The 12377-nt window shown below is 50.5% G+C and overlaps 2 protein-coding genes across 2 annotated transcripts; both read right to left on the reverse strand.

The window, feature by feature from the left end:
• Nucleotides 1–480: 480 nt before the first annotated feature.
• LOC146754154 (avidin-like) lies at nucleotides 481–1938 on the reverse strand. Its single transcript, XM_085530418.1, has 4 exons — nucleotides 1567–1938; nucleotides 1275–1479; nucleotides 700–820; nucleotides 481–613 (listed from the first exon to the last, which is right to left on the reverse strand). Exons 1-4 carry the CDS (start codon nucleotides 1639–1641, stop codon nucleotides 580–582), a joined length of 435 nt encoding a protein of 144 aa, XP_085386544.1. The 5' UTR covers nucleotides 1642–1938; the 3' UTR covers nucleotides 481–579.
• Nucleotides 1939–5259: 3321 nt separating this feature from the next.
• On the reverse strand, nucleotides 5260–10294 carry LOC107305803 (avidin-related protein 4/5-like). Its single transcript, XM_085528530.1, has 4 exons — nucleotides 10149–10294; nucleotides 9858–10062; nucleotides 5476–5596; nucleotides 5260–5391 (listed from the first exon to the last, which is right to left on the reverse strand). Exons 1-4 carry the CDS (start codon nucleotides 10221–10223, stop codon nucleotides 5358–5360), a joined length of 435 nt encoding a protein of 144 aa, XP_085384656.1. The 5' UTR covers nucleotides 10224–10294; the 3' UTR covers nucleotides 5260–5357.
• Nucleotides 10295–12377: the final 2083 nt, after the last annotated feature.

Raw genomic sequence — 12377 nt, forward strand, 5'->3', positions numbered from 1 at the left:
CAGCACAGCTCACTTTGATTTTGGGTCACTCAAAGGGATCTGGGGTATAGTTTAGCCAGCACCAGTGACATGTGGCAGAGGAGCAGGAGGAGTGTGCTATTTCTGCATGCTCCTGTCAGAGCTGTCCCTGACAGCTTTCCTTGCATGCTGTGGGGATCAGAGCCCTCCCTCCATGCTCTGTGCCCTGCACGCAGCCCCTGCACTTGGTAGGCAAGACGGCCCTGTCTTCTCTTCCCCCTTTATTTCCTAAGCATCCTTCCCAGCCCACTTCCCAAACAGGTGCACTCTCAAAGCCACTGAGTGCCATCAGCAGCAACTGCAGTGGCACAAGAGGATGTGGTGACACGAGTGTCATTGCTGGCACTGTCATGCCATGGGGTATCAGAAATGGTAGAGGGAACAGGTGGGGAGAGAGGAGCTGGGATGCAGTGAGGGGACATGGGAGCCAGAAGAGCAGCCCAAAGGAACATAGAGCCAGAGTACATCTGAGGCAAAGCTTTATTGGGAGGAATGTCACAAGCAGTGTCAGCACTCCAGCTTCGTTGCTGATGTGGGACTCGCGGGGCCATCCTCACTCCTTCACTGTGTGCGAGTGAAGATGTTGTATCCAACCCTGTGGGAGAGAGAGGAGCTGTAAGGTGGGAAGTGCATGGCCACTGGGTCATTGCCAGGGACCGTGTGCCTCTGCCCTGGGCTCACCTGGTGGCTTTCCAGTCATCACCAGTGTGATCAGCATTCGACCGCAGCAGCCACATGGTCTTCAGGACCTCCTTCCCTCTCCCGTCCAGGAAGCACTGGCCCGTGAAGACAGTGGTGAACTCTGTGGGAAAGGACAGATGAGGGGAGTGGGGTCAAGGGCTCCACGCAGGGCAGGGCAGTGCCAGAGCCGTGGTCCCTCTGCCTTGGAGACAACTCATCTGAGCTCTCCCTGCACTCTGGGGACAGCACCAGCACCTTCCCTGCACCCGGGGACAGGGAGGTGACAGCAGCCCAACAGCTCAGGGGGAAGGGATGGGGCAGCACTGGGGACACAGGAGGCAGGGAATCACTGGGGGGACAGCAGGGATGGGCTGGAAATCATCAGGGACAGCACAAAGATGGGGAAAGACCGTCAGGGATACCATAGGGAATTGCAGGATGGAACTGAGGTTATCATGGGGAAGGGCAGGAGAACATTGGTGATATTGTGGGGAAGAGCAGGAAAGGAAAGGGGATGTAAAAAGGAAGATCAGCACAGGAGCAGGGACATTGCAGGGAGGCTGCAAGAAAATCACCTGTAAAGTTCGTGCGGACTGTGAAGCCAAAGGTGGGCTGATAGTCTGTGTTGCTTTGGATCCCGAGCAGACGTGACTCCATGATGTTTTGTGGTACGTCATCTACAGGTGTTACATAGGTGCCACTGAATTCACCGCTGTCGCTCACAGCCCCGATGTTCATGTTGGAGCCCAGGTCGTTGGTCCATTTCCCAGTCAGCAAGCACTGGGGATGAAGCAGAAGGACTCAGAGCCAGGCAAGTGGCAGGGGTGGGCACCGATGTGCACCCACTCCCAGCCCCATCCCTGTTACCTGTCTGACAGAGAGGCCAGGAGCCAGCAGAGTCAGGCTGAGCAGCAGCAGCAGCGGGGAGGCTGTGTGCACCATCTCTGCAGCAGGTGGACAGCTGGGTGTGCTCCTTGCAGGACTCACTGCTCCTGCACGCTCCCTCGCCTTTTTATTGCTCCTGGTGCAGGCTTTTCTTCCCAGGCATTATGCAATCTGGGTGGGTCCACACTCACATTTTCCAGTTGTGGGCACAATCCCAAAATTACGCTGAAAAATCATTTAGGAAGCTTTTCTTCCTTGTGCCCTGGGCACAAGAGCTCTCCATCTGCAGCTGTAGGAAGTCAGAAAGGAAGGTGAGAGACTGGCATGGCTGAACCAGGACCTGCTGGTCACACTGGACAGCAGGAAGAAAGGGCACAGGCAGAGGGATCAGGGACAGGACTCCTGGCAGGAGTGTATGGATGCAGATAGGCTGTGCAGGGATGGGGTCGGGAAGGCCAAGGTCCTATTGGAACTTTGGTGTATCACCAGAGGAGGAGGTGATGTATGCTGATGGTGACCACTGTATAATAAAGTACTGGAGACTGAGAAGAAATATGTCATGCACACTGAGGGGTCCTGTCGTATTGTGGGGAGGCACTGAAGATGGGGAGCTACATGATGAGTTGCAGAAACTACTGAAGAGAAAGTGAAATGAGCCAAAGGGCAGAAGTGGATGCAATCCATCTGGCTTTAGACATTGCTGAACATGAGAAGTGGCCAGAGCTCTACCTCCACACTGACTCCCAGATGGTGGCCAGCACTCTTTTGGAGTGCCTACAGTAAAGCAAGCAAAACAGCAGCCTTCACAGAGGCAAACCCATCTGGCTGCTGCAATGTGGAAAGATATTGCTGCCCAACGAGAGAACAAGGTTGTTTTCCAATTGGACCACTGAAGAATATCAAACTAAACAGCAGGTGGATTGGACCTCTAGAATTCAAAGGCTTCAGGTAGGTCTGGACTAGCAAAGTATGGCTTCCAGCTCAGTGGGCCCACGACACTTCAGGCCACCAGGGAATAGCTACAACATACAGATGGGCTTGGGATGAGGGGGTGGACACTATTGCTCAGGTTTTCTGTGAATGTGACTCATGTGGGGCAGTTAATGGCAGACAGTGGATAACGCCTCTTTGGTAAGGAGGACAGTCGCTGAAATCTATGGGAGGTCTGGCAGGTGGATTTTATCAACTTTCCAGAAACCTGCCTTGTAAGGCACCATGTGCTTACAGTGGAGGAAGCAATAATGGCATGGCTGGTAATGTATCCTGTGCTCCATGTCACTGCCCAAAGCACCATCCTGGATCTTGAAAAGCAAGTCTTGTGGCAATGTGGCACCCAAAAAAGAACTGAATCACATAATGGGACTCATTTCCAAAACAACGTCATAAATACCTGTGCCAGAAAGCATGGCATCCACACATCCCATGTCATGGACAGCCTCAGGGAAAATGGAACAATTTGATGGACTTCTAAAGGCTATCTGGAGAGCAATGGGTGCTGGGGCACTCAAATATTAGGATACACACTTAGCAAAACCCACTTGCTTAGTCAATGCCTGTGAATCCATCTGCCAGCCAAGCTGGTCCTGCCCAGTCCAACATCCTGGGCACTGCAGAAGAAGATAAAGTCCCTGCAGTGCACCTGACAAACATGCTGGGCAGGACAGCCTGGGTTATTCCAGCCTCAGACCAAGGCCAGCCCATCGCTGAGGATGCTTTTGCTCAAGGAACTGAGAGCACGTGGTGGGTAATGTGGAAGGGAGGGAACATCCTGTGTGTGCCTCAATGGGACTTGATATTGGGTGAGAATAGTCAGTACTTGGAACTAATTAGTGATACTAATTGCTATATGATATTGGCTTGGCATCATTACCAGGGTTGATATTTGCCTTATCAATGGTTTCGGAGCAATTTTAGTCTTCCGGTGCTTCATCCCTGAAAGTGGCTTTTCTCAAACCAAAAAGGGATCATGGACAGGACTCTTGGTAGGAGTGTATGGATGCGGATTTTTGCGGGCAGCCGAAAAGCAAAGGTGTGAATAAGGCCTGAATGTGAACGGAGGGATCTTTCCTTCTGGTAGGAGAGATCTTATATGAGTCTGGTAAGGAAGCACGCTCATTTTTTAATTCAAACCCCTCAGTGAAATGCCAAAAGTGCTGTGGGCTTCAAAATGCCCCAGTCTCTTCAATGCTGTCTCTTCCTGCATAGAATCACGGAATCACATAATGGTTTGGGTTGGAAGGGACACTTAAGACCACCACATTCTAGCTGCCTGTTATAGGCAACGACACCTCCCCCTAGACCAGGATGTTCAAAGCCCCATCCAGCCGAGACTTGAATGTCTTTATAGAGGAGACATCCACAGCCACTATGGGCAACCTGTTCCAGTGTCTCACCACCCTCACAGTAAAGAATTTATTCCTTATATTTAGTCTAAATCTATCCTCTGCCAGTTAAAAATCATTTCCCCTTGTCCTGTCACTAAATGCCTTTATAGAAAATCCTTCCACAGACTTCCCATAGGCTCCTTCAGGTTCTGGAAGGCTGATGTCTGGGAGGTCTCCCTGGAGCCTTCTCTTTTCTTGGCTAAACAGTCACAACTCTCTCAGCCTGTCCTCACAGTGGAGGTGCACCAGCCCTTGATCATCTTCATCATCCTCTTCTGAACTCACTCTAACATCTCCATGTCCTCCCAGTGTTGGGGTACCCTGAACTGGACACAGTACTCCAGGTTGGGTCTCACAAGAGCAGAGCAGAGGAGCAGAACCTGCTCCCCCAACCAGCTGGTTACAGTTCTCTTTATGGAACCCAGGATATAACTGGCATTCTGGGCAGCACACGCACATTGCTTGCTCACGTTGAATCTTTCATCAACCAGCATGCCCAAACCCTTCTCCCCAAGGTTGATCTCAAGTATTCTCTGCCCAACCCATATCTGTTCTTGTGACTGTCCCAACCCAGATGCCAGACCTTGCACTTGACCTTGTTGAACTTCATGAGAATGTCATAGCCCCATATCTCAAGCCTGTCCAGCTCCATTTGGATAGCATCCCCTCCCTCTAGTAAGTCAAATGCACTACTCATCTGGTAGGTGTGGCCAGCACCCAGTGCATACCATGCCAAGTCCAGTGTTTTTTATTGAGAGCTCCATGCTCCAGACCCAATATCAGCTCTGCTGTCGGCTCCAAGCACTGCTGGCAGCACAGCTCACTTTGATTTTGGGTCACTCAAAGGGATCAGGGGTATAGTTTAGCCAGCACCAGTGACATGTGGCAGAGGAGCAGGAGGAGTGTGCTATTTCTGCATGCTCCTGTCAGAGCTGTCCCTGACAGCTTTCCTTGCATGCTTGGGGATCAGAGCCCTCCCTCTGTGCTCTGTGCCCTGCACACAGCCCCTGCACTTGGTAGGCAAGACGGCCCTGTCTTCTCTTCCCCCTTTATTTCCTAAGCATCCTTCCCAGCCCACTTCCCAAACATGTGCAGTCTCAAAGCCACTGAGTGCCATCAGCAGCAACTGCAGTGGCACAAGAGGATGTGGTGACACGAGTGTCATTGCTGGCACTGTCATGCCATGGGGTATCAGAAATGGTAGAGGGAACAGGTGGGGAGAGAGGAGCTGGGATGCAGTGAGGGGACATGGGAGCCAGAAGAGCAGCCCAAAGGAACATAGAGCCTGAATACATCTGAGGCAAAGCTTTATTGGGAGGAATGTCACAAGCAGTGTCAGCACTCCAGCTTCGTTGCTGATTTGGGACTCGCGGGGCCATCCTCACTCCTTCACTGTGTGCGAGTGAAGATGTTGTAGCCAACCCTGTGGGAGAGAGGAGATGTAAGGTGGGAAGTGCGTGGCCACTGGGTCATTGCCAGGGACTGTGTGCCTCTGCCCTGGGCTCACCTGGTGGCTTTCCAGTCATCATCAATGTCATCAACACTTGACCGCAGCAGCCACATGGTCTTCAGGACCTCCTTCCCATCCCTGTCCTGGAAGCACTGGCCCGTGAAGACAGTGGTGGACTCTGTGGGAAAGGGGCCCCCCAGCAGCTATTTGAGAAGGGAGGAGGAGTGGAAACAGGTACCTGCTCGGCGTAGGGGTCATCCCACATCCCGATCATCCCTGGCTCCCCAGGTGCCTCTGTGTAACAGGTTTGAGGCCCTGGAACTTGTAGGGGGGACTAGTTAGAGAGTGGAGACAGGTTCACCCATGAGGTTGCCTCAGGCGAAGCTGTCACCCCCAAGGCTCAAGACTGCTTCTATCCATAAGGACAGAAGGGTGATTGTCGTAGGTGACTGCCTTCTGCAAAGAACAGAAGGCCCTATATGCCAGCCCGACCCTACCCGCAGAGATGTGTGCTGCCTTCCTGGGGCACGGGTCAGGGACATTTCAAAGATAATTCCTAGGTTGATTCAGCCTTCAGATTACTACCCACTTTTAATAATTCAGGCTGGCAGTGAGGAAGTTGACAAGGAAAGCCTGAGGTCTATCAAGAAAGACTTCTGGGGAATGGGGCGAATACTTGAAGGAGCCGGGGTGCAGGTGATCTTTTCTTCTATGCCTGTGGTGTCAGGGAAAGGTACAGGGAGGATCTGAAAAACCCAACTCTTAAATAGATGGCTTAAGAGCTGGTGCAGACACAATAATTTTGGCTTTTTTGACCATGGGACAATGTACACTGCACCTGGCATGATGGCTGCTGAAGCAAGCAGCCTGTCCCTGAGGGGTAAGAGGGTATTAGCTGAAGAATTAGCGGGACTCACTGACAGGTCTTTAAACTAGGAATGAAGGGGGAAGGGGGCAAAATAAGGGCTACTGGGGTTGAACGGTTCATTCGAGGGATTGTACCAAACTCCGTGGGCAATGACAGCAGAGTGCAAAGGGAGGGAGTAGGGCAGGGGGATGCTGGGGATGCTGCTGTTCTAGTGGATCCTGGATCCCTTATAAAGGTGGCGAGACGGACAGCCCGGCTGAAGTGCCTTTATACTAATGCACGCAGCCTGAGTAACAAGCAGGAGGAACTGGTAACTGTGATGCACTCTGAAAGTTATGACATTGTTGCTATCACAGAAACATGGTGGGATGACTCCCACAATTGGGATACTGCCATCGATGGCTATAGACTCTATAGGAGAGATAGGCGAGGTAGGAAGGGTGGGGGAGTTGCTCTCTATGTCAGAGATTGGATAAACTGTGAGGAGCTCCCCATGAGAAACAGTCAGGAACAGGTTGAGAGCCTGTGGATTAGGATTAGAGATGGGACTAATAAAGGTCAGCTGGTATTAGGGGCATACTACAGGCCACCTGATCAAGGGGAGGCTGTTGATGAGGCTTTCTTGCTCCAGATGTGTGAGGCATCTGGTTCACATGCTCTTGTCCTGGTGGGGGACTTCAACCATCCGGACATCTGTTGGGAAAACCACACGGCGAGCTGCAAGAGCTCCAGAAGGCTCTTGGAATCCATTGATGATAGCTTTCTGGTTCAGGTCTTGGACAGACCTACCAGAGGTGAAGCGCTGCTGGACCTGCTGCTCACCAATGCTGAGAAGATCATCAAAGGTGTCAAGGTTGGAGGCTGCCTGGGCTCCAGCGATCATGCCCTGGTTGAGTTTGTGATCTCAAGCGATGTGGGCCTGGCAAAGAGCAGGATCAGGATGCTGAACTTTAGTAGAGCTGACTTCAAGCTACTCAATGGAATGCTGGCCAAGATCCCCTGGTGCGCTGCCCTCAAAGATAAGGACGTTGAGGAGAGCTGGCTGCTCTTCAAGGATGTCCTCCTGAAAGCACAAGAGGTCTCCATTCCTCTGAATAAGAAAGTGAGCAGGTGAGATAGAAAACCGGCATGGCTCAGCAAGGACTGCTGAGAGAACTGAGGGTGAAGAAAGGGGTGTACAAGCTCTGGAAACAAGGCTGTGTCACCTGGGAAGAATACAGGGATGCCGTCCGGACTTGCAGACGTGGGATCAGGAAAGCCAAGGCACAGGCAGAACTGAACTTGGCAAGGGACGTGAAAAACAATAAGAAAACCTTCTACAGGTACATTGGCCAGAAGAGACAAGCCAAAACGGGCGTACCTACTCTGGTAAATTTAAAAGGAGAAATGGCTTCAACAGATGAAGAGAAAGCTGAGGTGCTGAATGAGTTCTTCACCTCAGTCTTTACTGGTGGCCAGGATTCTAGTCTTGTTCGTGACCCTAAGCCCTGCACCCCCATACCTCTATGTGGGGACCAAGGAGGTAAATCCCTCCCCACTGTAAGGGTTGAGCAAGTCCAAGAGTGCCTCCTTAGACTGAATGAGTACAAGTCTATGGGGCCAGATGGCGTGCATCCCAGGGTCCTGAAGGAGCTGGCTGAGGTGGTTGCCGAGCCGCTCTCCATCATATCTGAGAAGTCATGGCTGTGAGGTGAGGTCCCGGACGATTGGAGGAAGGGTCACGTCACTCCCATTTACAAGAAGGGGAGCAGGGAGGATCCGGGGAACTACAGGCCGGTGAGTCTCACCTCTGTGCCTGGGAAGATTATGGAACAGATCCTCCTGGACAACATGCTTGATCACATAAAGAATGAGCACGTGATCCGAGACAGCCAGCACGGCTTCACCAGGGGAAGGTCATGCTTAACTAATCTTGTGGCCTTCTATGATGGAGTGATGGCATTGGTGGACGAAGGGAAGGCGACCGATGTCATTTACCTGGACCTGAGCAAGGCCTTTGACATGGTCCCCCACGACATCCTCATCTCCAAATTGGAGGGAAGTGGATTTGATGGGTGGACAACTCGATGGATAAGCAATTGGTTGAAAGGCCGCAGACAGAGGGTGGTGGTCAATGGCTCTATGTCCAGGTGGAGGCCAGTAACGAGCGGTGTCCCTCAAGGGTCTGTCTTGGGACCGGTCCTCTTTAACATCTTTATTAATGACATCAATGAGGGAATGGAGTGCACCCTCAGCAAGTCTGCTGATGACACCAAGCTGAGTGGTGCAGTCGATACAGTGGAGGGAACAGATGCCATTCAGAGGGACCTTGACAGGCTGGAAAGCTGGGCACGGGTGAACCTAATGAGGTTCAACACAGCAAAGTGCAAGGTTTTGCACTTGGGCCGGAAGAACCCCAGGCACCTGTACAGGCTGGGAGGAGTGGTCCTTCAGAGCAGCTCAGCAGAGAAGGTCCTAATGGATGAAAGACTCAACATGAGCCAGCAGTGCGCTCTGGCAGCCCGGAAAGCAAATGGGATCCTGGGCTCCATCAGGAGAGGGGTGGTCAGCAGGGATAGGGAGGTGATCGTCCCTCTCTACTCTGCTCTTGTGAGGCCCCATCTGTTGTACTGTGTCCAGGTGTAGAGCCCTCAGTACAAAAAAGACATGGAGATTTTGGAAAGGGTCCAGAGGAGGGCCACAAAGATGATCAGGGGGCTGGAGCACCTCCCCTATGAGGACAGGCTGAGGGAGTTGGGTTTGTTCAGCCTAGAGAAGAGAAGGTTGCGGGGTGACCTCATTGCAGCCTTTCAATACCTGAAGGGAACTTACTCCCAGGAGGGGAGTAAACTCTTCAAAAGGGCTGATAATAGCAGGACAAGAGGAAAAGGTTTTAAGTTAAAAGAGGGAAGATTTAGGTTGGATGTTAGGGGAAAGTTCTTTACTAGAAGGGTGGTTAGGTCCTGGAACAGGCTGCCCAGGGAGGTTGTGGATGCCCCGTCCTTGGAGGTGTTCAAGACCAGGTTGGACAGGGCCCTGGGCAACCTAATCTAGTAAAGGTGTATGTTTGGTGGCCCTGCCAGGCAGGGGGGCTGGAACTACATGATCCTTGAGGTCCCTTCCAAACCGGGTCATTCTGTGATTCTGTGATTCTGTGAGGGAAGTGGGGTCAAGGGCTCCATGCAGGGCAGGGCAGTGTCAGAGCTGTGGTCCCTCTGCCCTGGGGACAACTCATCTGAGCTCTCCCTGCAATCTGGGGACAGCCCCAGCACCTTCACTGCACCCAGGGACAGGGAGGGGGCAGCAGCCCAGCAGCTCTGAGGGAAGGGATGGGGCTGCTCCGGGGCCACAGGAGGCAGGGAATCACTGGGGGGACAGCAGGGATGGGCTGGAAATCATCAGGGACACCACAGAGAGGGGGAGGGATCATCAGGGATACCATGGGGAATTGCAGGATAGCACTGGGGTCATCATGGGGAAGGGCAGGAGAACATTGGTGACATTGTGGGGAAGAGCAGGAAAGCAAAGGGGATGTCAAAAGGAAGATCAGCAGAGGAGCAGGGACATTGCAGGGAGGCTGCAAGAAAAGCACCTGTAAAGTTTGTGCGGACTGTGAAGCCAAAGGTGGGCTGATAGTCTGTGATGCTTTGGATCCCGAGCAGAAGTGACTCCATGATGTTTTGTGGTACGTCATCTACAGGTGATACATAGGTGCCACTGAATTCACCGCTGCTGCTCACAGCCCCGATGGTCATGTTGGAGCCCAGGTCGTTGGTCCATTTCCCAGTCAGCAAGCACTGGGGATGAAGCAGAAGGACTCAGAGCTGGGCAGGTGTCAAGGGTGGGCACCGATGTGCACCCACTCCCAGCCCCATCCCGTTACCTGTCTGACAGAGAGGCCGGGAGCCAGCAGAGCCAGGCTGAGCAGCAGCAGCAGCGGGGAGGCTGTGTGCACCATCTCTGCAGCAGGTGGACAGCTGGGTGTGCTCCTTGCAGGACTCACTGCTCCTGCAAGTCCCTGCACTGCACATGAGAGCTCACATCTGCCCCCAGCCCCCCTGCACTGCAGAAGGCAGTGAAGGGTGCAAAGTGCAGCCACATCCCACCTGCATCTGGACTCCTTTTGCTCAGGGCTGGTGTGCAGGTACATTGTAGCTTTAACAAATGGGCTTTTGTTGGAGGAAACAATATTGCTTAAATAAAATAAAATAAAATAAAATAAAATAAAATAAAATAAAATAAAATAAAATAAAATAAAATAAAATAAAATAAAATAAAATAAAATAAAATAAAATAAAATAAAATAAAATAAAATAAAATAAAATAAAATAAAATAAAAAAATCCCTGGATATCTTTGGTGTTGTATTTTAAAGCCAGTGAATATCACTGGGGTTGTACATTCCCTACCACTGGGAATTTTCATACTTCCTTTCCATAACATTTGACCAGGCAGACTGATGTAACTTGGTTTACATTGCAATTTCTCATATGTTCAAATCATTTCTCTAAAACAAGTGTGTTTTATTTCAGTACTCTTCACCCGATGGCCTCATGGTGACCCATGTACCAAAAACTGCTCCCTCTCTTGTAAGGGAGAAAAGGGAACCAGCAGCAGTGGTCAGTCTGTCTTCAGACTCACTTCTGAGCCCCAGTTGCAAAACTGATCCCAACTTATAGGGGTCTAAGCTGCTACATAGACTGGGACATTTGAAGGCCACATCAGTACCACAGCAGGGCAGCTTTCAACTCATAAAAATGAGCATGCTTCCTTACCAGACTCATATAAGATCTCTCCTACCAGAAGGAAAGATCCCTCCGTTCACAGTCAGGCCTTATTCACACCTTTGCTTTTTGGCTGCTCGCATGTTTGAGAAAAGCCACTTTCAGGGATGAAGCACCGGAAGAGTAAAATTGCTCTGAAACCATTGATAAGGCAAATATCAACCCTAGTAATGATGCCAAGCCAATATCATATAGCAATTAGTATCACTAATTAGTTCCAAGTACTGACTGTTCTCACCCAACATCAAGTCCCCTTGAGGCACACACAGGATGTCCCCATCCTTCCACATTACCCACCATGTGCACTTGGCTGGTAGATGGATCCACAAGTGTTTACTAAGCAAGAGGTTTTTGCTAAGTGTGTATCCTAATGTTTCAGTGCCACAGCACCCATTGATCTCCAGGTAGCCTTTAGCAGTCCATCCAGGACGTTGTGCTCCTCGACAGCTTATTCACAGCATAAGGAAGGGATGGCACCCAAAGTGATGTGCAGAGTAAATCTTTGTAACCCACATATGGTTATAAAACAGGTGTGTTTATTGTGGCACTGTGATGCGCTGGGGATTTTTCCATGAGTGCTTCAAAGATTACATAATTCAGATTCCCTTATATTCCCACAGATAATACAAAATCATTAATTATGGGTAAGACAATTAATATATAGAGACTTACTTCAGGTAGTGATTCCTGAGGCCTCCAGTCTTCTATTCCATGGTCTCTTCTACTGTCCAGTGTCCTTTTGGCATCACGGCAGTACAAGCAACAGTTGTTTACTTCATCCAGGTGTCTTCCTCACTTGTCCTATAGAGGAATTTTCTTCACTGACAAATGCTCATTAAAATAATGCCAATTGTAAGTAATTATTAGGTACCAAAACTGTAACATCTGCTATCTCAGCACTTGGCCATTATTTCTGGACGTCTGCTTCACCCTGGATAGAGATATGTTTGGAAGGAGGATTGAGGGCAGTATCTTGATGCCTTCCTGCTGCATCCCAGCTTACCCACAGACTGAGACAATCCAGCCTTGTGTGGAGGCCCTGGCTTCATTGATGTTTGTTAAGCCTGCTGTTCTTTTACTGCGGCTCTCTTATCAAAACAGAGCAGCCTTACAACATGCTATCTAGTCCGTAATACTAAACCCGTACTTTTTGCAACATTAGAAACTATTGCAGTATTCCAAGTGAGAATTTAAGACATATTTCAACAACTATATTTAAAACATATGCAGCTGAAATACATGGGATTTCTACTTTGTCGCATCAGTTATTTCTAAGGACAAGTTACCAAATACATTGTGCTCTACTTCTTCAGATCTGGCAGTCTCAAA

The sequence above is a fragment of the Coturnix japonica genome, chromosome Z (assembly GCF_054131305.1).
Source record: "Coturnix japonica strain WE chromosome Z, WE-NBRP24, whole genome shotgun sequence".
NCBI classification, from domain to species: Eukaryota; Metazoa; Chordata; class Aves; order Galliformes; family Phasianidae; genus Coturnix; species Coturnix japonica.

Bases quoted from the DNA above. Each gene is read 5' to 3' on its own strand.
- LOC146754154 (XM_085530418.1), bottom strand. From the start codon at position 1,641: ATGGTGCACACAGCCTCCCCGCTGCTGCTGCTGCTCAGCCTGACTCTG. The intron at 1,480-1,566 runs GTAACAGGGATG...CTTCATCCCCAG, and splicing joins CTGGCCTCTCTGTCAGACAG to TGCTTGCTGACTGGGAAATG. The intron at 614-699 runs GTGAGCCCAGGG...TCTCTCCCACAG, and splicing joins GATGACTGGAAAGCCACCAG to GGTTGGATACAACATCTTCA.
- LOC107305803 (XM_085528530.1), bottom strand. From the start codon at position 10,223: ATGGTGCACACAGCCTCCCCGCTGCTGCTGCTGCTCAGCCTGGCTCTG. The intron at 10,063-10,148 runs GTAACGGGATGG...CTTCATCCCCAG, and splicing joins CCGGCCTCTCTGTCAGACAG to TGCTTGCTGACTGGGAAATG. The intron at 5,597-9,857 runs GTGCTTTTCTTG...CCTTTCCCACAG, and splicing joins AGTCCGCACAAACTTTACAG to AGTCCACCACTGTCTTCACG.